Here is a 24,249-nt window from a genome sequence, read left to right on the forward strand (position 1 = left end):
CCCTGCAAGGGTTCTTAGGGGGCCTCATGGAGATGCGAGTCAGGGGAAGGGAAGGAGCCTACCCGGACACAGCACTCAACCCCCCTCCCTCTCAGCAGTTCTTAAGTCTGAGATTCTTCTCCCGGGAGACTCCGCAGCAAGAAAACTACATCCAAGATGGCGCCGCCAGCCCCTCTCAGCTCGGCCACCATCTTCTCGGTAGTTCCCGAGACGGGCGGGCGCAGTGCGCCTGCGCGGCCCCTTCTAGCCTCAGCGCGCCTGCGCGGCCGCAGCGCCTCCCCCGCCCCTCTCGCTGCCGCCGCTGCTGCCGCCGCCGCCGCAGCTGCTGCAGTGACGGCGGGTGCCCGCGCCTCAGGTGAGTGAGAGAGCGCCTCAGCCCGGCCCCCGGGGGGCGCGCTGCGCCGCATGCGGGGGCGTAGCTCCTTCTCCCAGCTCCTTTCCCGCATCCTCTCCGCTGCGCGGCAGGGCCCCAGAGTCCTGTGCTGCCTGCCTCCTCTGGACCCCCGGCGCCCTCCGCTCCGCCCGCGGGACCCAGGTCAGCCCGGCCTCCCCCGGCCGCTCCTCGAGCCCAGCCCGCCGGCTACAGCGTGCGGGCGGCTAGGGGCGAGCCTCCCTCGGGGCGCCGACACCTTGGTCGCAGGGACAACCTCCCCCAACCCCAGCAGTCGCGACCCCCTTTCCCGCTCCTGCTCTGCAGGCGGCGGAGCTCCGTGGGCCTCTGGGTTGGGCGTCCATCTACCTCGCCCGCCCGGAGCACAGAGGCTTGGAAGTGGAGCCGTGGGCACTTCTTGCACCCGTGCGGCCCCGAAGCAGCAGAGGGCATCCTCTGATAGGACCCTGCGACGACCCTTCAGGGAAGAGGCTTCTTAACCTCACTTTGCCGCTGAGGAAACTGAGGCACAGAGAGCTGAAGTGCCATGCCCAAGGTCACGCTGCTGACAAGTGTCAGGGCCAGTTCTCGAACTCAGGGACGCGGGCTCTCAGGCCAGTGCAGTTGGAATTTGATCTCATGCCTTTGAAAAATTTGAGATACACTTGTCGCTGAAGTTGCTCTTAAACGTTATAAAAGTAGGCTGCAAAAAGAATATTTTCTTGTTGTCAGAATACAGTTGAGGTGTTACTGTAATTAATAGTGGCGATATTAATAAGGGCTAACGTGAATCCAGTGTTTGTTGTGTGTCTCGCTAAGCATTTTACTAAGATTATTTCAATACCTCAGCACTGCCCAATCCAATGCTTCCCCCTTCCTTTTCCTGAAGCCCCTTTTTCTGCAGAGCTGGCCTTCTTGTCACAGGTAGACTGGGAGCCTCACGGCTTAGGAGCTGGGGAAGCTCTCCCTTGGTGGCTTAGTGGGAGAACAAGGGTAAGCCTTGCTTGCCTGCGTCAGGTTTTCCCCCAACCCTGGCCCCCAGGGGTTATAAGTAGTCTTCCTTTCCTGGCTGCCAGGAGAGCAGGACTGGGCTGGCTGGGCTGGATGGACTTGGAGGTGACAGAGCAGATTTGGCGAGCACTCACCTCATTCTGGGACTTTCTCGCTCTGCTCTAATGCTGGGCTTGAACAGTTCAGTATTTAAGATCAAGTAAAAAGAGAAAGAGCATTGACACAGTGGTGCTGAATATAAGAAACCTCCCATGATTTAAAGTTCCAAATGGACAGTTATAAAAATATGTGAATGTTTCTCCCCCAAAATAACTAGCTCAGACTGTCCTTTTTTTCCTCCCTTAGCATATCCTCCATATTTCAAAGGCTCCACTATATCACCTTCTCTGTGAAGCCTTCCCTGCTTGATTTTCCCAATTAGAATCTCTCTCTCTCTCTCACACACACACCGGGGTCTTACCTTCAGTTTTACCACTAGGACTATAAGTTCCTTGAGGTCAGGGTCCGTCTTTGCAACCCCAAATATCTGGTTCATAGTAGACCTTTGGACTCGGTGAATTTCCACTGCTGCTTTTCATTACTCAAAGGGATGTTCTCCTGCTGCCCTTCTGTTCTTCCTTCTTGCCCTTCAATTTCTCTTTGCTGTCTTCCTTTGGATTCAACTTAGGACAATCATCACTCACCACTCAAAGGCCTCTGTCTACCCTGTTGTTTGTGAAAATTTGTAGATAAGAGGCTTGTGAAGCCTGTTTATCCCCAACAGTGGAGTTGGTATATACTGCTTAAGTGTACAGGGCAGTTTTAATTTGCATATTGCAATTGGGTAGTCTGAGGCTTACAGCCTTTTAGTCTGTCCCTAAGCGCATGAGAGATACATTTTTACATTCTTTTGCTTTGTGGCTGACTGCCCTGGTGATATCAGAGTAATCACAATTTTTACCATATATCATTACATGGTATTGATAATAATAAATATTCAAAAGAGCCCTTTGGGAAGCAGGAGAAATGTGCATAGGTACTCTATATAAATGTAGCTTCTTAAAGAGTTTTTCCAAATTTTCTGCAAATATATCAACCTGTAGTGTAAGGCATAATGTGGTGCTGGGTTTAGTGGAAGATTCACAGGTGAATCAAACATGGTTCCTGTTGAAAGAGCTTAGCTAATTGGGAAACACTGTATCCAACTGCAAGGCAAGTTTAAAAATTGCCATGTTAGTGTTACAAGCTATGCAGTATTAGGGTATAATGGAATAAGATATTCCAACATGGGACATTTCATGAAATCTTATGCTATTCAAGCTGAAAAGAAGCAGAGTCCTTGAGTCCAGACTTCTCACTTCTATAGACATCATCCTGAGTGATGAACTTGTCCAAGGTTGCAGAACTGGGGTTACAACTTGAAATTCCAGACTTTTTATCCATTAAAGGTTTATCAGTATTTTTTCTCTCTGTGAATTCATCCTTAAAGATATTAACTAGCAACTCTACTAAAATTCCATTTATGTGCTTTGAACAGGGGTGGGGGAAGAGAGATAAAAAATATGATTCATGTTTTCAAGGAGCTTATGGTCTATTGGGGGAAAAGTAAAGAACTGCTCTCTAACACTGAAGACAGTGTATACCTAATTGTTAAGTTGTATGGTAGAGGGACTAGATGTGTCATAGGAGTTAGGGAAAGGGGGCAAGAAGGGTCAGTATGAGCTGTGGTGGTGAGACCACTTTGAGGAGTTAGGACTTTCTGGGCTTTGACAGATTGATAGGGTCTGAGTTAATCAACAAGACAAGGAAAACATTTTGAAGCAGGGATGATAAAACTGAGAAAAGATAGCAATGCCTGCCATGTTTAGGGGACAGTAAAAAAAAAAAATTGGCTCAACTGGATTATTGTAGTTCACCATAACCTCAAACTCCTGGGCTCAAGCGATCCTTCTGCCTCAGCTTTCCAAGTAGCTGGAACTACAGGCATGCACTTGGCTAATTTTTCTATTTTTTTTTTTTTTTTTTTGTAGAGACAGGGTCTTGCTCTTGCTCAGGCTAGTCTTGAACTCCTGACCTCAAGCAAGCCGCCTGCTCAGCTGGATTAGAGCAATGGTTCTCAACCTTTAGCATGGATCAGAATCAGTTGGAGAGCTTAAACTCATATTGTTGGGTCCCCCTGCCAGAGTTTCTGATGCATTATGTCTGGAGTGGGGCCCTAGAATTTGCAGTTCTAACAACTTCCCAGATGCTGATGCTGCTAGTCCAAGTTCTACACTTTGGATTAGAAGGTTGAGAAGCTGGAGTCAGAAACTGTCAAAGAACTTGTTCTAAAAAAGTGTGTGTGTCATATACTAGCATAGAAGAGTTCTAGGAAGATATATACTAAACTATAATGGTAGTCACTTGTGGGAGTGGGATTTAGGAGGTTGGGGGATTTTAACTTTTTACCTCATACCTTTCTATGTTATTTTTGCATTGTACACATATTGCTTTTGTATTTTAAAAAGGAAAGAAAAATAAGAGTCCTTTTTGAAGATACATAGTAAAATATTTATGGCCTAAAAAAAGAGCTTGCTAAAGTAATTTAGTGTCATACAACAAACATTTTTAGAGTGTCTGCTATATGCCAGATGCTGCTAGCTTCTGGAAATACGAAGCCTTTGCTACAGCTTGCAGTCTGGTGATGGAGATGGGCAGATAATAGCTATGTCTAGTATGGTGTGAGCTTCCTAAGAGCAGGTACCAGGGGCTAACTCTGCGCTTGGCTGATCATAGGGTCTTGGTAAATGATGAATGAATGAGCAAATCTAGGCAAGAAGTGAAGACCGTAGGACAGGAAGGAAAAGACCAAATGGGAGATTCTGGAAGAAAATTGACTGGATAGGGATGGGGTGCATCAAGAAGGACCTTCAAATTCAAAGATTGATAACGTTTGGGTTTACTGCAGAACTGGATGTCAAGTTGTCTATTAACAAAAGATACCCCCAACCCCTTTTAAGAGACTGTGTGGAAATAGCACACAAAAACTTACCTTGCTTGAATATGAGTATTAACCAGATTTCAGGGCTTTCTTTGGTAAATAAATTTTTTTTTTTAACCACAATGCTGATTCTGTTGTATTTATAGTATTTACCTGCAATTGTTCCTTTATTTATTCGTGTGAAATTAACTGATATGTGGAGGATGTTTTAAATGGTATATGAAAATGGGTGATATTATGTATTTTGATTTTATCTCTTCAGTGAAAGGAATGGTAGTTAACTCAAAATTCTGTGATGTTTCCTATATGAGGGAGTTTGATGTATTAGTTCTAAATAAATATTTGTTGTTGATGACTGAATGGGGTGCACTTTGGTGGAAATATGTCTTCTTTGGATTGACTTAAATGCTATATAAACACTAATTACAGTACCAAACATGCTATCCTATTAAACTTGTTATGGAGCTGAAGGATATGGAGCTGGTATTCTCCTGGATATGGGGAGAACACATGATATGGAGCCTTTTTGTGTGGAGGTGCTGCTTTTTTTCTTCCCCAGAGATTTAACATAGTAAATGAAGATTTATTTCCTAGGTAAAGTGGTGGCTTCCCCCAGGCTTTGGCTTTATCATTTCTCTGTAATCTCTTAACCACATAAAAATGCCCATAGTCTACATTCTGGGTTTTTCAATTGATCAAGTATAAATTCCTGATACAGACACTCTTCATACTTGATTTTATTACTAAGAGTTTTTTGTTATAAGTTTTACAGTATCTTTTTAGAAATGATGCTGTTTCAGGTTTTGGGGCAGTAGCTATCATTTTTTGCGAACTAATGTGATGGCCTAAAAACTCATAAACCCAATAAATCAGGGTAAGGAAAATTGTATGTAGCTCATAAAAACAGTGTGAAATTACTTCCTATTTCCAGCAATAATTTAAGATTAGAAATAGGGCTGGCCATGGTAGCATCTGTTGTCCCAGGTATTCAGGAGGCTGAATCTGGAGGATCACTTTAGCTCAGGGGTTCAAGACCAGCCTAGGAAACATAGCAAGTTTGTTGTCTCACAACAAGATTAGAAATCATGTCAACTTGTCCTTTAGTTTATAATTGTCATGTGGTAATCTTTTCAGAAATATGTGCTTTCAAAACAGATAGTTTACTAAAAGTGACAGTTTTGGACCTGGCATGGTGGCTCACACCTGGAATCCCAGCACTTTGGGAAGCTGAGATGGGAGGATTACTCAAGGCCAGGAGTTTGAGACCAGCCTGGGCAAGAGAGCGAGACCCCATGTTTTAAAAAAAATTTTTTTTTTTTTATTAGCTGGCTATGTTGGCACACACCTTTAGTACCAGCTTCTTGAAAAGATGATGTGGGAGGATCTCTTGAGCCCAAGAGTTCAAGGTTACAGTGAGCTATGGTCATGCCACTGCACTCCAGCCTTCGCAACAAAGCCAAGATCCTGACTCTAAAAAAATAAATAAAAATGACAGTTTTATCCTTATAGTGCTTCTACATTTTGAAGCCTGAACTTGCAACTTATGGATAAAAGTTGAATGCTTTTTAAGATTGTGAGATCTTAGGTCCAAAACCATTGTACTTTAAACCATAATACTTGGCAGAGAAGAGAGGAATCTGGCTATTATCTCTCTCTTTTTTTTTTTTTTTTTTTTTGAGACAGAGTCTCACTCTGTTGCCCGGGCTAGAGTGCCGTGGGATCAGCCTGCCTCACAGCAACCTCAAACTCCTGGGCTCAAGCAATCCTTCTGCCTCAGCCTCCCGAGTAGCTGGGACTACAGACATGCGCCACCATGCCCGGTTAATTTTTTCTATATATTTTTAGTTGTCCAGCTAATTTCTTTCTATGGGGGGGGTTGGGCCTGGCTCTTGCTCAGGCTGGTCTCAAACTCTTGAGCTCAAGCAATCCCTCCCACCTAGGCCTCCCAAAGTGCTAGGATTATAGGCATAAGCCACCTTGCCCAGCCACTATTGTCTCTTTATCCTTAAAGTCAGAAAGCTCTGGGGCCAGGGCTCTCCTGCCATTCTTTAGTTTTTGAAGTTAGTGCTTCTTTAAGTCTTTGTGTTGGGATGGTTTTAACCAGGGTGTTGACTAAAATGTAACTTTGGGTGATTAGACCGTCCCCAAGGTATGCTCCTTTTTCAGTACTGCTAGATAGGTGGGAGTCCCCTATTAAAATAATAATGGTAATAATAATACCTGAACTTTGTATGGTGCTTTTCAGTTTTCAGAATCCTTTGATCATTAAGATCCTGGTAAATTCCAGTAGCCAAACCTGAGAAAATAAGTTAGAAGAACTAATGATAGGTTGGCATCAAGTGGGAAAAATTGTTTATAGAGGCCTGTTCAAGCTCTGGATACAGATTGCTCAGGTTCAAGTCCTTACTCTGCTGCTTGCTAGCTGTGTGGCCTTTGGCAAATTACAAAATCTCTCCAAAGTCTCAATTTCTTCATCTGTAAAATGGGGAGCATTATAGTACCTAGCTTATAGGTGTGTTGGGAAGTAAAATGAAATAGTGAATGGATAAACTGCTTATCGTGGTACCTGCCATAGTGTAAGAGCTCAATATATTTGGCTAGTATGAGTATTAGGCTCTTGTTTGTCCTTTACCTCACTCAGGCTGTCTTAAAGAACAAATTGTGTTCAGGGAATCTGCCTTACAGCTGGCAGGAACCTGGAGCCCATCCAAGAGCACACCAGGGCCTTGCCAGCAGTAGCTTTCCTGGTGTCCTGAGCTGCATCCTTCAAGAGTGGAAGGCAGAGGGTAGTGCTTCTGCTTTTAGAGTTACTTTAGTATGACCCCTGTGTTAGAACTTCAGCTGATTGATGGGTGTCTAGGATTAAGAAGAAGGCCCTAGATAGGAGTTGCTTTGTTGTAGCAGTTATCTGTACCAGGACCCTGGAATGAATAGAATGAATATATAGGGCAGACTCAGATTCCTAGCCTGGCAGTCCAGTTTACCACTTGCTGCCAGAACCCAAGTGTGTCACAACAGGAAGATGGGCCTATTATAAGGGGTGCTGCCTTTTCCTTTTCCTTTCGGGAAAACACAAGGGGTTTGAATGGCCCTTATCCAGGGCTTAGGACGAGCAGGGGTGTTTCCTTTTAAAATAAGGATCTGTGAGCATGCTTCAGCAGCTGCCTTTGATCACTTCCTCCACCCCTTTGCTTATGTAGATAGGAGGATAGCATCTCTGACAGTAGTTCTTCTGGTGAAGAGGTACCCAGCCTTTCCTTTATGCTGTGAAAATTCTCCACAAGCTGTATTTTTAAAAATCATTGTTTCTTCTGTGGAGCTGAATGGTTTGGCTTGTTTATCTGGCTTCTTGAGGAGTCTCCCTAGACCTTTGCTTTCTTAAGGGCTCCCAGGAGACAGCAATGAAACCAAGATCCATTACCCTAGACACTTGGAGGATGCTTAAGTCAATAGTTTTATTATTAGATTGATTCAGGCTTTTCCCTGACAAAACTCAAGAGCCAAATCATCAGATAATTGTGCATCTTATAGACTGAAGTATGGAATTTAGCCCAGTACTCTGGAATCTCTTTCAGAGCCTGGGCTAGGAGTGCAGATGCTAGTCCCTGCCCCACACCTAGCCAGCTGTGTGAATTTAGGCAAATCATTTAAGTTTTCTGGGCCTCTTTTCTCTTTAGAGGATGAGGGCATTACTGTAGACCGGTAGTTCTTAGCCCTAGCTGCCTGTAAGAATTACCTTTGGAGCTTTAAAAACAATACTTCGGGTAGATGGAGGGGGGCAGGATGGGATGGGTAAATTCACACCTAATGGGTGTGGTGTGCTGTCTGGGGGATGGGCATTCTTGTAGCTTTGACTCAGGTGGTGCACAGGCAATATATGTGACCAAAGCGTTTGTACCCCCATAATACTCTGAAATAAAAACCAACCAACCAACAAACAAAAAAAACCAATACTTGACCTGGCACTGCTGGGGAGGCTGAGGCTGAGGCGCCCAGGAGTTCAAGACCAGCCTAGGCCATATAACAAGATCCTGGTTCAAAAAAAAACCCTCACAATACTTGGGCCCTGCCCTAGCCCAGTTAAATTAGACCTTTAATTGGGTTGGGGCGAGGGCATTGATATACTTCAAAGCTGCCCAGGTCTTTCTCTAAATATAGCTAAGATAACTATTGGACAAGATGACCAAGTTTTAAACAACTGAAAAAGTTAAGCTTCTGTGTTGTTCTGCTCCTCAGAAACCGTAAGTGGTTGTGTATGAGGTAAAGTCTAGTTTAAGTGCTCTGCGTTCTGACCCAGACTACTTCTCTAGCTTGTGTTCTTTCCCAGCTATGTTGTTCTTGGTGTCTCCTGAATATATTATGTACATTTCTTTCTTTCCCAACCCAGATGTCCTCACCTGGAATGTTTTCTTCTACCTGTCCAAAACATATACCTGCAGGGCCCATCATTCTCACCTCACTTGGGAGACTCCTGACCATCCTAGTCCTTCGTTATTTTTCCCACGTCTGCACTGGCTTCCAAGCTTTGAGAATATGTTCCAAACACTAGATGCAATATAAGACATTAAAATTCAAGCAACATTCTGTCCTCTTTGGAAGGTGGGACACATTGAAATACAGGTTGAGTATTCCTTATTCAGTATGCTTGACACCAGAAGTGTTTCAGATTTCAAATTTTTTCAGATTTTGGAATAGTTGCATTATACTTACTGGTTGAGTATCCCTAATCGGGAAGTCTAAAATGCTCTAATGAGCATTTCCTTTGTGTGTCATGTCAGGGCTCAAAAAGTTTTGTATATTAGAGCATTTCAGGTTTCAGATTTTCAGATTAGAGCTGCTCAGCATGTACCATTGGTGTGACTTGTATACTGTTACACATCTTTGTGATATCTTGTATTGTTGGTTATTTTTGTATATCTTGTAAATATTAATTGACAGATAGCTATCCATGACCTGACTCCAGCTGTCATTTTTATCCTTATTTCCTATTTCCAACAGGAACCCTCTAATCTTGCCAAACTCGAATTTTTTTTTTCTTTTTTTTAAGAGACAGGGTCTCACTCTGTCACCCAGGCTGGAGTGCATTGGCACGATCATAGCTCACTGCAGCCTGGAACTCCCGGGCTCAAGCAATCCTCCCACATTAGTCTCCCAAATAGCTGGGACCACAGGTGTGTACCACACCACACCTGGCTAATTTTGAAAAAATTTTTTGTGGAGATAGGGTCTCACTATGTTGCTGAAGCTTGTCTCAAACTCCTGGACTCGAGATCTTCCCGTCTCAGCCTCCCATAGTGCTGGGATTCCAGGCGTGAGCCACTGCACCCAACCCAAACTAGCACATTTTCCAGCAGACCTTGTGCTTTCTAGTCTCCTTTCCTTTAAGTTATCCTCCCTTTCTGGAATTCCGTTTTATTCTTCTTTCATCCTCACCTACAGGAATTTTATCTATTCTTCAAGGTACAGTTCAAATATTACCTCCTCTATGAAGCTTTTGCTTAGCACCTACAACCTGCACTGACTGACAATGTACAGGACAGTCCTCCCAAAGCAAAGAGTTGTCTGGCCTAAAATATCAGTGGTGCCAAGGTTGAGAAACTGCCTTTGAGTTTGTCCAAGTCATAGGTTTATGTGTGTACTGCCTTGAACTGTAGTGATTTGTTTATAGACTTTATCTCCCGTCTCAATTGAACCAATGGGTAAAGAGGAACTGCAGTCCCAAGTCTGTACTTTCTTGTTATTCACTACATATCAGGGTTTAATGCTAGAGCCTATGGCCTGATCCTAACTGCTCTGCGTAATTAAGGACCAGAGATAAAGAGGTCCTCAGTGTGAGGGTGGGGATAGTGAGGTAGTTTTCTGAGTTTCTCATCTTTTCATCTGTGACGACCCGGGAGGTGGTGTGATGTAGGGTATATAGAGTGAGTATTTGGGTTGAGAAGATCTGGATTCACTTCTAGCTGTGCCATTTATTAGTTTGGTATTTTGGTCAATCCATGTCACCTCTTTAAGCTTCTGTTTCTTCATCTCTGAAACAGTGATGATGCCAGTGCCCAAGTATTTTAGTTCACTGTGCCATTATGATAATAATCCAGTGAGAAGTTAGATGTGAAGGTGCTTTGTAAATTGTAAAGTGCTGTAATGATTAGTCATTTAGCCACTGTTTATAGGTAAAAAGAGAAGGGATGTTAGTCTGCTTGCTTAGGAGCTCTCCTGACTACCTTCCCAGCCAGTCCCCTGGCCACTTCTTGCCGCTTTCTAACCCTAACTGCTTCAGCACCAGCTCCAGCTGACCCCTTCCAAGTCTTTCTCCCCAGTGTGCCTCCTGTGTTTGCTGCCTTCATTCTGGTTGTCTGTCTGCAGTCTTGCCAAAACCAAAAGTGATTAATTCTGCCCCTAGAATACAAACTAGTGGCCTGGTGGTGTTAGCACATCCTGGCAAAGCCTGACAAAGGCCAAACTAATTACCTTGGTCATGGAAGAAAGCTACACAACAATACAGCTTGCATTTTAGAAAGCCAATACTTTCTTGTTCTTATTGTCTTTTTTAAAACTAACAAAGTAGCTATGTGCGGTGGCGCGTGCCTGTGGTCCGAGCTGCTCGGGAGGCTGAGGCAGGAAGATCACTTGAGCCCAGGAGTTTGAGGCTGCAGTGAGCTATGATGATGCCACTGCACTCTACTGAGGGCAACAGAGTGAGAGCCTGTCTCAAAAAATAAAATAAAATAACAAACAATGTTTTTAAGTGCTAGAAATCTCAGTGAGCTTTCTCTGACTAATGGACACAGACAGTGCAGGGTGTGATAAAAGCCTGAGACCCTCATGTCCTCAAGATCAGGCCAAGTGTACTCACCTGCTGATTTGCCCAGTGACGTTCAGCAAGTTGTTGAACCTCACCATGTTGTGACCATGTAGGATTATAGTAAGGGCCATATGAGGCTCACCCTGGGGAAAATGTAAGGTACTACTTTTTTTTTTTTTTTTTTTTTTGGAGACAGAGTCTCACTTTATTGCCCAGGCTAGAGTGAGTGCCGTGGCGTCAGCTTAGCTCACAGCAACCTCAGACTCCTCGGCTTAAGCGATCCTACTGCCTCAGCCTCCCAAGTTGCTGGGACTACAGGCATGCGCCACCATGCCCGGCTAATTTTTCTATATATATTTTTAGGTGTCCGTATAATTTCTTTCTATTTTTAGTAGAGACGGAGTCGCGCTCTTGCTCAGGCTGGTCTTGAACTCCTGACCTTGAGCGATCCACCCGCCTCGGCCTCCCAGAGTGCTAGGATTACAGGCGTGAGCCACCGCGCCCGGCCCTAAGGTACTACTTCTACAGGAGCTTCTGGATCACAAAATGTTAGCTCTGTTAGGAACTCAAAAAGATCATTCTGCCCAACCTCTTCCCTTGACAGATGGGGAAACTGAGGCCCAGAAGGGGAAAATGCTTTGCCCAGTGCCACTCAGGTAGGGGCCCACCTAGGTTTAGAGACTACATCTGATGTGCTTATTGGCTCTTTCCATGACTGGAAGAATCCATGCATCTCTGAATGTCCGTTTATTCTGAGTGGACAATGGGTTGCACTCTGTATTATCAGACTTTAAACTATGTTCTGCAGAGCTCTAGGGGTCTCGTCACCACTTCACCCAGAGCCCCTACACTTTCTTTTGTTTTGTATTTCAGAGTTTTGGTGTAAAACTGAGAAGTCACTGTTCTTGATAGGACCTTTAAAGGCCCTCCCAGTGCTAACCCTCTATGTATTGAAAAACACTGGTGTCTCTCCTGGCCTCCTAGTGACATTTTTGCTTGCACTTCAATTCAGAAATGTTACTTTCTGTATTTCTAAAAGGATCTACATAGTCATGGGCTTTTCAGCACGGAGAACTGAACCTCATTTTTCCTAGATTTTAATTCCATTGACTTTCACTGTCGAAAGTTAGTGGCCCTTTCTTAGTCCTCATTCTCCTCCTCCTGTCTTCAGCATTTGACAGTTTTCCTCCCCTACTGTGTAAATCTCTCTTCTTCCTTGACTTCTTTGACATTGTATTTCTGCTTTTCTTGTAGCATCTCTGATCATTTTTTCTTTGTCTCTTACTGGTTCTTTTTCTTCTGTCACTAAGTTGTCCTTCAGGAGAGCTGTTCCTCATCACTGGTTTGGTGAATGCCTGCAGATTTGCCTCGCTAATTCTTATACCTACCTGTGCTCGGGTCACTCTTGGATTCCTGACTCAAATTGTTGTATTGGGTTTTTTTGTTTGTTTGTTTTTAAAATCAGCTTGACTATTACCCTTTCTCAGCGCACTCATTTCCATTCATTGCACCATCATTCTTCTATCTCCCTAACCAGAAACGTTGGCAAAATCTGACTCTTCTCTTACTTCATGGTATTTTTTACCAGTTTTGTATCCCACGATCTCCCTTTTTCTTTCCTTTTTGTAATTCCAGTAGCCCGACAGACCTTTGTCACCTTTCAGCTAGGTTTCTGCAAATTGTTCTGTTTCTCTAGTATGTTCCCCTTCTAGTTGATCTGGCCTGTTGAGTCTTTTAAAAATCCCATGTAGTTTACTGAAATTCTTTTTGGAAGAAGGCAGGATGAAATAAAATTAACTGAGTCTTTACCCCATCCTCACTATCTTTATTAAAGACTGTTGCTAATAGTCAAGCATTTCAGTTCTTTATCTCCTCAACTCAGATAATCTCCACTCTTTGCTGATGAGGTCACATGTCAGACTGTAATCACTCAAAACTGATTATGTCTAAGATCCTAAACAAGATCCCTAGATGATAGAGTTTGAGGCACACTGTTCTAATAACAAGCAAGAAATAGCTCTTGCTTCTGAAACTGATTACCAAGTTTCTTTTTTCTCTACTCATTCTGTGTTCACCATGCCCTTAGCTGACTACTAAGACGTTGAGGGCTCTTGTCCTACTGTGATGGTGACTCATACCTTCACTTTTAAGATGTCTGAGTCATGGTTGGTATGTATAGGATTGCTTTTGGCTTCTATTACCTCTAGGAGGTGCCACAGTGTGGGTAAAGAGGAAGGAACTTGCCCAGGGTCCAACAACCAGCTGGTGGGGCCTGGCATCGGCATTACGGTATACAGGTTGAACATCTCTTAGGCGAAATGCATGGCACCAGAAGTGTTTTAGATTTCAGATTTTTTCTGATTTTGGAATATTTGCATTGTATTTACTGGTTAAACTTCCCAAATCTGAAATTCCAAAATCCAAAATGCTTCAAAATCCAAAACTTTTTGAGCGCCAATATGACGATCATAGGAAATGGCTCATTGGATCATTTCAGATTTCAGATTTTTGGGTTTGGAATGCTCAACCTGTAATGGGAAAAGCAAAGGTTTTTAAATCCTTGCCCTGTGATTTATTTATTTTTTATTATTATTTTCTTTAGAGATGAGGTCTTGCTGTGTTGCTCAGGCTGGACTTAAATTCCTGGGCTCAAGTGATCCTCCACCTCAGTCTCTTGAGTAGCTAGAACTTTAGTCTCACTGTGCCCGCCTTCCTATTATAATACTTATTTAAATATAGGATTTCAGAAAAGTTACTTTACTTCTCTGAGCCTAAATTTCTCTTCTACAAAGTAAGAAATGACAGTATCTACCAGAGAGGATTGTTATGAGAATTAAACCTGAGGTGCTTAGGTTATAATTCCTGGCATAAAGTTGGTGCCCAACTTTTCCTCATTCCCTTTCCAGCCATTTAGTACCAGACTCACTTCCTTAACTTGAGGATGGCTGGTTTTTACTTGTCAGTCCTCCTTCTTCCTCATAAGACCAGGAAAGAGGTAAAAATTCTTTACTGCAGTTTATAAAATCCCTACTGGCCTTTTGAAAATATTAATAGCTGTTAGTACCAGGATGGGATCTGGCAGCTATACCGTTTGTGCAGATGCCGGAACTGCAGGCCTTCGATCCCCAGGAGGGAGCCAGTCTGTGCAGCTGAGGGATCTAACGATGGAGTTTTCCACCATGTGATCTTTGCTTTCTTATAGATGTTATAATGCTGCCCATTGACAAGGGTTTGAGACAGTAAGAACTGAGCAAAAATTGAGTCTCTAGAAGAATGCATTAGGTCCTCTAATATGTGGAAGGTGAATGTCTACTGTCTTGTCACCAATTCCTAAGTCACACTGGAGTAGCGTACTGTTCCGCACAGCATTATCGATTTGAGTCTGCATTGCGCCTGGCTGGGAGGGACAGGCTTCTCATTTAATCCGTGTTCTTATTTAAGTATTCGCTGGCACAAGCACTGCAATTTTCTTCATCTTTAGAAAATACATGGGAACACTAGGTGAGTGCTGGTCACTTTGGACCAGAGGGCACCTTAGGCTTTCCTTGGACTCCTTGACGGGCCTACCTACATTTGAATAATTAACATCTTGAAGTGCCCTGCTATCCAGTGAGTGAATTAAAGTAGGGAATAAAGCAGGTGGGCTGGAAAAACAGTTTCAGGAAACCACCACTTTATGTGGAAAAAGAGAACAAATGGAAATAGACTAAAATGGTTATCTTTAGATGAAAAGACTATGAGTAAAATATCTTTTCATTATTTTGTGATTTACACTTTTTCTAAAGTGGGCACATATTGCTTTTGTAATAGGGAAAAAAAACTTTAAAATTGCCATTTAAAATAACTGATATATAGTAAAGTCCAAATGAAAAGTAGCCACAGTTTATATATGATTAATAAACATACAAGGAGTAGATGCCAGTTAAGCCAATATTTTGAGAGTTATGTGGGGACTGTGAAAGAGAGAATTGTAGATTCTGGCTGAAATTTGCTATGTAAGATTCAAGCCACCTTATCCCTTTTTGAAGTGTGCCTGTTATAAAAACAAAATAAAATAAAATTTCAACTTCTGGGCATCCGGTAGCTCAATCAAGTTTATAGGGCACCTGGAATCCGAGAAAAGAACTACTGTCCTGTAGGGAGGTTGTATATCATCAGGCTTGTGCTCTTGGGGTGGCTCACATTTTCAGAATGCTCACAACTGGCATGTGGGATCCATAGTCTGAGGGGTGTTCCCAGTTGGCATCCCCTGGGTCCCTTGAAGGAATGATAAAAGGGCTTTCATTAGTCTGCCCTAATGTTGGCATAGCTAGGAGCATGGTTTATTTTAGTGCATTGGTCAGTAATAGCTAAAAGATAGCCTGAAACACATGTCCTCTTCGTGGGTAATTAAATCAAAATCATGCCATCTTATCTCTAGAGGGTAAACAGAAAAGTGGATTAATATGGTAGACTAGATTGCTGTCATCTCTACTCTTTAGTAAGCTCTTGGAAGGCAGGGACCTTTTTTGTATCTTCCATAGTGCTTTGCACAGTGGGTACTCAATAAATGGTTGTTGAATGTAAATTCCCACTTTCCTGACTTGTTGGGTGCAGGGCCAAGGCAGAAGGGATGAAGCCTGGAGCTTTGAAGTCTGGGTGGGAATCACTTGCCTGCAGTGTTGAGTGTTTGCGGCCTATCCCCATGGCGTCTTGCACAGTGGGATGGAGAAAGGATTTATGGTTCATTACCCTCCCTCCCTCCAACTTTCCTCCTCTCTCTGAACTCCCCATTCTCCCTCTCTGTATTAGTTATCTATTGCTGTATAACAGATTACTCCAAAACAAAATTATTTATGATGTCTGATGGTTTCTGTTGGTCAGGAACTTGGGAGCAGGCTTGGTAGGGCGGTTCTGGCTTAGGGTCTCTCACATGGTTGTAATTAGATGTCTCTGGGGCTGTCATCTAAACTCTTGACTGGGGCTGGAGGATTCATTTGCAAAGTGGCTGACTCACATGGCTGGCTGGTTGGTACTGGCAAGTTGGTTCCTTTCCACATGGGCCTCTCCAGAGGGCTTTTGAGTATCCTCATGATAAGGTGGCTAGCTTCTCCCAGAGCTAGTGGTTTAAGATTACAGTGCCTTGGAGCAGAAACTATAATGCCTTTTATGATGTAGCTTCAGAAGTCACATATTGTAACTTCTGCCATATTCTATTAGTTAGTTTCATAGGCCATCCCTGATTTATTTGGGTAGGGAATTATACATGAGTGTGAATATCGGGAGTCAAGGATCACTGGGCTCGTTGGAGGCCATCTTGGAGGTTGACTTTCATACTCCATCAACTGCTGTGATTCCCCAGGTGAAGATAGTGAGCTCAGCCTTGGTTCATCTCCCTCTTCATTCCTATTCCTAATCCAGGGCCTTATCCTACAGCATTAACCTTCAGTTTTTATCCCCCCTAAATCCATCCTATTGCTTCCTGAAGCATAGCTCTGAGCATGTTGTTTCGTTATTATCCATTCCAGTAACTAAAATGTACACTTCGTGAGGGTAAAGACTATTGTATTAATTATTTGTTGCTGCATAAAAATATTATCACAAACTTAGTGGCCTGAAACAACACACATTTATTATCTCATAGTTTCCATGGGTCAGGAGTCTGGCAAAGGTTGCATGGCTCTTCTGCAAGGCTGCAGTCAAGCTGTTGGTCAGGGCTTGCTTCTCATCTGAGACTCAGCTGGGGAAGGATCTGCCTTCAGGCTCCTGTGGTTGTGGGCAGCATTCAGTTCCTTGCAGATTGTTGGCCTGAAGGTCTCCTGTCTTGCTGTCTTTCAGCTGGAGGCTACTGTCAGTTCCTTGCCGTGTGGCCCTCCCATAACACCTGAGCTCACTTCTTCAAAGCTAGCAGGGGAGAGAGTGTCTCTCAGCAAGACAGATGTTAAAATATTATGTAATGTAATCACACACAGGTACTCATGGCCATTTTATCACTTTTGCCATATTCTATTGGTTAAAAGCAAGCCACAGGTCCTACCCACACCCAGCGAGGGGTGGGGGGATTATGGTCTGCTGTAACCATGTCTCTTTAGCCGCCCGAGCAGTGTGTGACGCATAGTAAGCTCTAATATTTGAATGAATGGGTACAGTGTGACTATTACGTTTCCAACTCCTGGCTTAAGCCTTTTTCTTCACTTCTCTTCTGTTTCAGAGTTACTGATCGATTCTTGAGACTCCCCTATTCTCATCGTCCTCATGGATGAACTTCAGGATGTTCAACTCACAGAGATCAAACCACTTCTAAATGATAAGGTAAAGATGACTCTGTGTTCACTAAAATATATACAAGTCTTTTCTTCTGATATTAGTTCATTTTATGTATCATCTGAGTAGTGACTAACTCAGCATATTTAGCTTGACTTTCAATGGAGGGAATACGTTTAAAAATATTTTTCTAAACCCTCTTTTTGATGTCTTCCTTCCCTTTTCTTTCTTCCTACTTTTTTTTTTTTTCTGTTTCCACAGGACAAATTCAATGAAGTTACATTTGAGATTTTCCTATTTTACAGATAGAAATGTTAAGGAAAAAAAAATAATACGGGAAACTTAAGTGGAAAGTGTGAGGGTAGGGTCTGGCTTAGAATCCAAGTGTCTTGACTTTCAATTTCTATAAGGAAAATTTAACACCCATGGCTGGTAATGTACATAGGCCTCAATGTTCTCCTAAAGTTTGTCAAGTCTGTGATGTGATCTTTCTGTCAACATCACGGTTTGCAGCAGAGGTGCCTGGATGTCAGTAACATACCTCATTATTATATTAGTGATAGAGAACTACATGATGAGCAGTATGGTTGATAGCCACCAGGACTCAGCAAGTGAAGAAGGGTGTGATATGAGTTACCAAAACCTTAAGAAAGGCTTATCTTCTCTCTTATCCCTTTCTGTTCAGTAAATCTTCCTGAAATTCCTTCTTTTCCACCCTGTTCTTTTGGTTTGTTGTCATCATCCCATATTGAAATACTCTTGTAGCTTGGTGTGAATGAATCCATGGCATCCTTTCCTGAGGGAGTGTTGTTGGAGAGTAAGGATAAAGATGGGTGAGGTTGGGGACTGGAGTGACACCAGAAGATGCTATTGTTTATTATCTTGTTCTGCCCAAAGCAAAGCCCTTCGCCTACAACTTCCAGGGCTGCTGACTTATTATGTGTTTACTAATTTGCTGTTGAATCCTGCCAGCCCCATTTTCATCCGTGACCTCTTCTCTGCATCCCCATTCCTACCCCTTCCTTTACTTTTCACCAGACTTCTTGCCCTCTCCCTTGACAAGCTGCATGCTTTTTAATCCCATTTGGTTTCTCCTGCTGCTTCCCCTCATGTTCCCAGAAAACTTTCTCCTTTTGGCCGGGCGTGGTGGCTCATGCCTGTAATCCTAGCACTCTGGGAGGCCGAGGCGGGAGCATCACTCCAGGGCAGGAGTTCGAGACCAGCCTGAGCAACAGCGAGACTCCATCTCTACTAAAAATAGAAGGAAATGATCTGGACAGCTAAAAATATGTATAGAAAAAATTTAACTGGGCATGGTGGCGCATGCCTATAGTCCCAGCTACTCGAGAGGCTGAGGCAGAAGGATTGCTTAAGCCCAGGAGTTTGAGGTTGCTGTGAGCTAGGCTGATGCCATGGCACTCTAGCCTGAGCAACAGAGTGAGACTCTGTCTCAAAAAAAAAAAAAAAAGCAAAAAAAACTTTCTCCTTTAAGTACGTGAAGGACTGTCCCCAAAATGATGTGCCTTGAAGAGGAGGAAGGAAATGAAATCTACATCTATAAAGCTTACATATAGCCACAGAAATGAATAAACAAGGCAGGTGGGAGTAAGCGGTTTAGCTTCGGGTAGGTAGTAACCTATCCTAAACTTGGCTGATCATCAGAGTCAGCTTGGGAATTGTTTAAAAATACAGATTCCTGGGTCCTACTCTAGACCAACTAAATTGGAATCTGGGGGTGGATGGGGAAGGCAGGACACACACCCCCTCTGTGACCAGTGGTTCTTAACTTTGGCTTCTTATTGGAATTACCAGGAGAGATTTAAGAATTACTGGTGCCTGGGTCCTACCTCATTACTGATACCTGACTGAATTGGTCTGGGGTGTGGTTGAGCTTTTTTAAAAGCTCCCAAAATTGGGAACTATGCCTAAAGTGATTTTGATTAGCCAATTTGGAAACCCATGACCTGATGGGTCTCAGATATTTGAGGACTAGGGTACAAATAAGAGGAAGAGTGTTGGTATAGTGGTGAGCATAGCTGCCTTCCAAATAAGAGGAAGATCCTTCCCTGACCCTGGAAGTCCGTAGGATACCTGAAGAGGCACCTAAATTAAAGAATTGCAGGAATTAATTGAATGAATATCTCATAGAGGAGATAGCTGGAAAAGGAAAGATTTAGTGGATGTACTCATAGAAAAGTACTGAGTTAATGTCTGAGCCTCTTCTCTGAGTCCGCAGGAATGCTTTAGCTGTGTCTGTTGCGTGCCTGAATACTATGAACTGCACTGGTGTCCTCCCAAAGTTTGTTGAACCCCGAGCCCCGCCATGTGACTTTATTGGAGATAGGGCCTTTATGGAAGTGACTAAAGTTAAATAAGCTCGTAAGGGTAGAGCCCTAAGCTGATAGGATTGGTGGTCTTTTAAGAAGAGGAAGAGAGAGCCCCCCCCTTCTCTCCTCTCTCTCCCTCCCTCTCCCCGCCCCCTGCCATGCAAGGACACAGAGAGAAGGCAGCTATCTGCAAATGAGGAAGAGAGCCCTTATCAGAAAGTGAACCCTGTCAGAACCTTGATCTTGAACTTTCTAGCCTCCAGAACTGTGAGAAAATACATATCTGTTGTTTCAGGCCATCTAGTCTATCTTATTTTGTTGTGGCAGCCCAAGTGGACTAAGACACCAAGCAATGTCTCACTTCCTAACATCTGTCAGTTCCTCTTTGCTATGCCTGTGCTGTTCCTTCCCATGCTCCATCTTTCTCCTCTTTCTCCCTGAGAAGTGCTCCTGTCCCATCACTGTTCGTGAGAACTCCCTTGCCCCAGTTAAGCAGGTGGCCCTCTTTCGATGGTGGCAGATTCCACCCCCATTAGCCTCCCTCCCTCCTCAGTATGTGAATGCTCTGTCTTTGCCCAGAGAGTGGGTGCTTTTGTCTGTTTGTAAAAGGTATAATGATAACGCCTGTCATCCGTTATTTCACTTGATCCTCCCAATAGCGTAATGAGGTAGGGAGCAGAGATAAATGTATTCCCATATTGCTGATGAGTAAATTAAGGCTATGAAAGGTGAAGTAACTTACTCATATTGAGTACCAAAGAATACTTGCTATATGGCAGGATTTCTTAATCTTGGCACTGTTGATGTTTTGGACCAGATAATTGTTTGCTGCGGGACACTATTCTGTGCACTGTAGGATGTTTAGCAGCATCTACCCACTAGATGGCAATAGCACCTCCAAGTGGTGACATCCAAAAATGTCTCCACACATTGCCAAATGTCCCCTGGGAAACAGAGTTGCTTGGGTTTAGAACCACTGGTATTGGGGGGAAAACCTTCATATTTGAATAGGACCTAGATGTTTTAAGGGATTTTTTGGTTGCCTATCGTGCTGTTATTTATTAAGCACCTTTTATGTGCTAGGTGCTTTCCATACATTCTCTCTGGTTCTCAGACTATGCCTTTGAGGTAGATTATAGTATCTGTCACTTAGCACCGCCAATAAGTGGCAAAATCGGAACTGAAACCTAAGTCTTTCCTGCTCTAAAACTTGAGCCCTCCCTACTATGTTGACCCTGTAAATGTTCTGGTATCACCTCTGTAGCTTACCCTGTCTCCTTAAAGGAGAAGCCTAGAGAGGTGTATTATTTCAGCTCATCTTTCTCTCCATTCTCCTCATAGATATACTCTTTGCCAAAGATACTGCTGTACCCTTCTAGGTTTTAGGGAACTAAAGAAAGTCTAGACCCAACCTTTTATGGAGAAATTTATCCTGAGATGACTGTGAGGAAGCATTCTCAATATAGCTTTAAGCAAGGCTTATGTTAACTTGTCTCTTGTCATCTGTTGGTACTTTTCCCATTTTATTTTAGTGTGCCTGTAAATTTATCTATGGCTCAGAATTGTCAAGGAGTGGATAATTTTGCTATGCTTGTTTTGGCTCCGGTAATGAAAAGAAGCAACCACCCATACTTATCTTTGTTTTTGGGGGCAGAAATTGCACAGGCATATGAAATGAATTTTTTAATAGCATTTAACTATTTTCAGAGCATTTTCATAAATGTTATTTTTAAATCTCTTATTGTGAAGTAAGTAGTTGAAGGTATTTTAATTCCATTTTACAAATAATGCTGAGAGGTTGTGTGACTTGTCCAAAGCTAATGTTTATTAAGGTGGTGAAGCCAGGACTAGAACCTACATCTTTGGACTTTGACCTAGATCTGGGGGTGTAGGGCTCTTCCCACCACCTGCTGCCTCTTGTAGCAGGTCGTTCCAACCCCCTCACACATCAGACCTAGTAATGAACAGGAGAGCTTACTGTTTTGTTTTATTTTCCCTGCCTTCTCCTACCTACTATTGGTTCAGATACTACCAAACCTGGTGAAAGCCAAAAGCCAGGCTTGAGGAAACAAGTAGGAGGCCACAATTGGCTTCTGAAGAATTGAAGAATATTAGGAAGGGGAATAAATATTTAGTGGGGAGAGCAGAAATAAGTTATTTACTTTGCTTTGGTTGTTGCAGTAGCAAGTGAAGTAAACCCTGCTGCAATTTAAGTTTTCCCTTTCTGTTAATGACTAGACACGTAGCAGGGGAGGGAGGAGAGTGTTAGACCTGAAGGAGGGAGGACCCAAGGATCAATGTTTTTGTAACCTTCAGGACAGCAGAGATGGGGAAAGGGTTTGTGCCATGGTTGCTTAAAAAAAGAAGAAGCAGTAGCTGCAATTAAAAATAGATTTATTGACATTTTCATCAAAGAATATTCTTGAAGTGCTACATCTAGTGTGGACTAGAGAGTGGGTGTCCCTTAATGTGCTAAGAGGTGTGATTGTCGCATCTGTTATCACATCTCTTGTCAGAAATGCCCTAGATAGGACTGGAGCAGGAAAATGAGTTCCCAAGCAAGTAGTGATGCCACTGTGACAGACCAGATGACTCTCAACCAGGTAGAGGAGGCACCAGGAGATCTCAAGCCTTAGCCACGACTTAGCAGGGTGCCCACAGAATTTTTAATGCAGAGGGTCAGTGACATGTAACATTAGCTTAATAGCATGGTAGCAGAGGTATATTTTAGAGTCAAAACTGTACTTTTTCAGCAGTCTACAGGTGATTATCTGATTATAGACAGTTTTATCTAAGTGTCTGACCTCTTTATAAATTTCTTTATGAAGTCTCAGTTTCTTTCTTTCTTTCTTTCTTTTTTTTTTTTTTTTTTGAGACAGAGTGTCGCTCTGTTGTCCGGGCTAGAGTGCTGTGGCATCAGCCTGTCTCACAGCAACCTCAAACTCCTGGGCTCAAGCAATCCTTCTGCCTCAGCCTCCCGAGTAGCTGGGACTACAGGCATGCACCAGCATGCCTGGTTAATTTTTTCTGTATATATTTTTAGTTGTTCAGATAATTTCTTTCTATTTTTAGTAGAGACGGGGTCTCGCTCTGGTCTCGAACTTCTGACCTCGAGCAATCCTCCCGCCTCAGCCTCCCAGAGTGCTAGGATTACAGGCGTGAGCCACTACATCCGGCTTCTCAGTTTCTTGATTGGTATTTTTTTCAGGTAATTATTGATGTAGACATTTAAAATATACATGTGCAAAAGAGTGAGACTCTGTCTCAAAAAATAAATAAATAAAATAAAATGTACATGTGCACATATATATAGAATTTTCACTGTCATCTCTGGATTATCAGCTTGAACAGATTTCTACTTGAAAGTGGTTTGCTGATGACTGTAAAACATTGATTTATTATTTTATACTAATTTATTATATCAATTTTTATTATTAAAGAAAAACTGGGTATTTTCTGGGCTTATCTAACTCTTTTGTTTGTGCAACGCCCCACCTTTCCACTTTCTCTTGGGAAGGATTATTGTCTGTTTTTTAATAGAAATGCTATATTTTATTCTCCTTGTCAGTTTTTTTTTGAAAATCAGCTTATTTCTAAAACCTTTACTGTTGTAACAACTCGTTCCCCCTGCTTTAGTTCCTAGCACATCAATTACATATAACCCGTATTCTTTGAGGCTCCACCAGAAAACTCTCTTCTTAGCTGGCTTCTGCTTTGACTGCAACTTTCAGTAATAATTTATCTTTTTCCTTGATTTATTTTATTTATTTATGTTGCTCTTTCTCCAAATTATTCTATTGCTTTAATTTTTTTCCTTGAATCCCTTTCTGCTGCTTAAGTCTGCTTAGTGTAAGAATTTCTCTGAATCCTTAAAAAAGACAGAAAGAAAAAAGAAAGCAACCACAGCTTGAAATTTCTAGAAGTTTTGTTAGAGTGGAACCCTGTTCTGTGAACATCAGGGATAAACAAGTCTCTAGGAAAGGGCGCCAGAAGTCCTAAGCCTTCTAGAATGCACCAATGAGTAGTAAGGAACTTTTGATAAGTACAGAAAACGTGGCCTGAGTTAACCACAGTCGAATCAGGTACCATCTGATTATCTCCATTCAGAAACTCTGGATGCCAAACACTGTCAAACACACCCAGTCATATCAATTTTCCAGCACTCATGAAGCCAGAAGCCATTCTCCAAGAGGGGCTGGCATCTCTTTAAAAAGAAAAAAAAAAAAAAAAAAGCTAAGAAAACAAATGTTAAATAGTCTTCCTTCAGTTATTAGTATCTTTTATCTAGGAGTATAGCTAGGTACACTGGATTAAGGATACATAGTTGTTTTTACCAGGTACTCAACAAACAAGAGATAGCTTGAGTTTTTGGAGGTAATTGCCTCTTTCTGCTTTTGGCATTTCCCTTTGTGCTCAACTCAGAGGCTGAAAGCCTCACAAAATGCCTCCTGGCTGTGATCACATGATTGTGAGGAAAAGGAATTCATGTATACAGTGACAGCTACTTGCCAAAGAGCTCATCAGAATCTGTGGCTCT

At 42.7% G+C, this 24,249-nt stretch overlaps 1 protein-coding gene across 2 annotated transcripts in view; it reads left to right on the forward strand.

Annotated features, from left to right (window-relative positions):
• The first annotated feature begins 315 nt into the window (after window positions 1–315).
• Window positions 316–24,249, forward strand: part of NDRG3 (NDRG family member 3) — a 66,211-nt gene continuing 42,277 nt past the window's right edge. For both annotated transcript variants that reach the window (XM_069496404.1, XM_069496405.1), the window contains exons 1-2: window positions 316–355; window positions 17,333–17,433. In XM_069496404.1, coding sequence (XP_069352505.1) covers window positions 17,377–17,433 — 57 coding nt within the window. In that variant the 5' untranslated portion in view covers window positions 316–355; window positions 17,333–17,376. The remainder of the gene's footprint in view (window positions 356–17,332; window positions 17,434–24,249) is intronic.

This window comes from Eulemur rufifrons, chromosome 20 (genome assembly GCF_041146395.1).
Source record: "Eulemur rufifrons isolate Redbay chromosome 20, OSU_ERuf_1, whole genome shotgun sequence".
In the NCBI taxonomy this organism is placed as follows: Eukaryota; Metazoa; Chordata; class Mammalia; order Primates; family Lemuridae; genus Eulemur; species Eulemur rufifrons.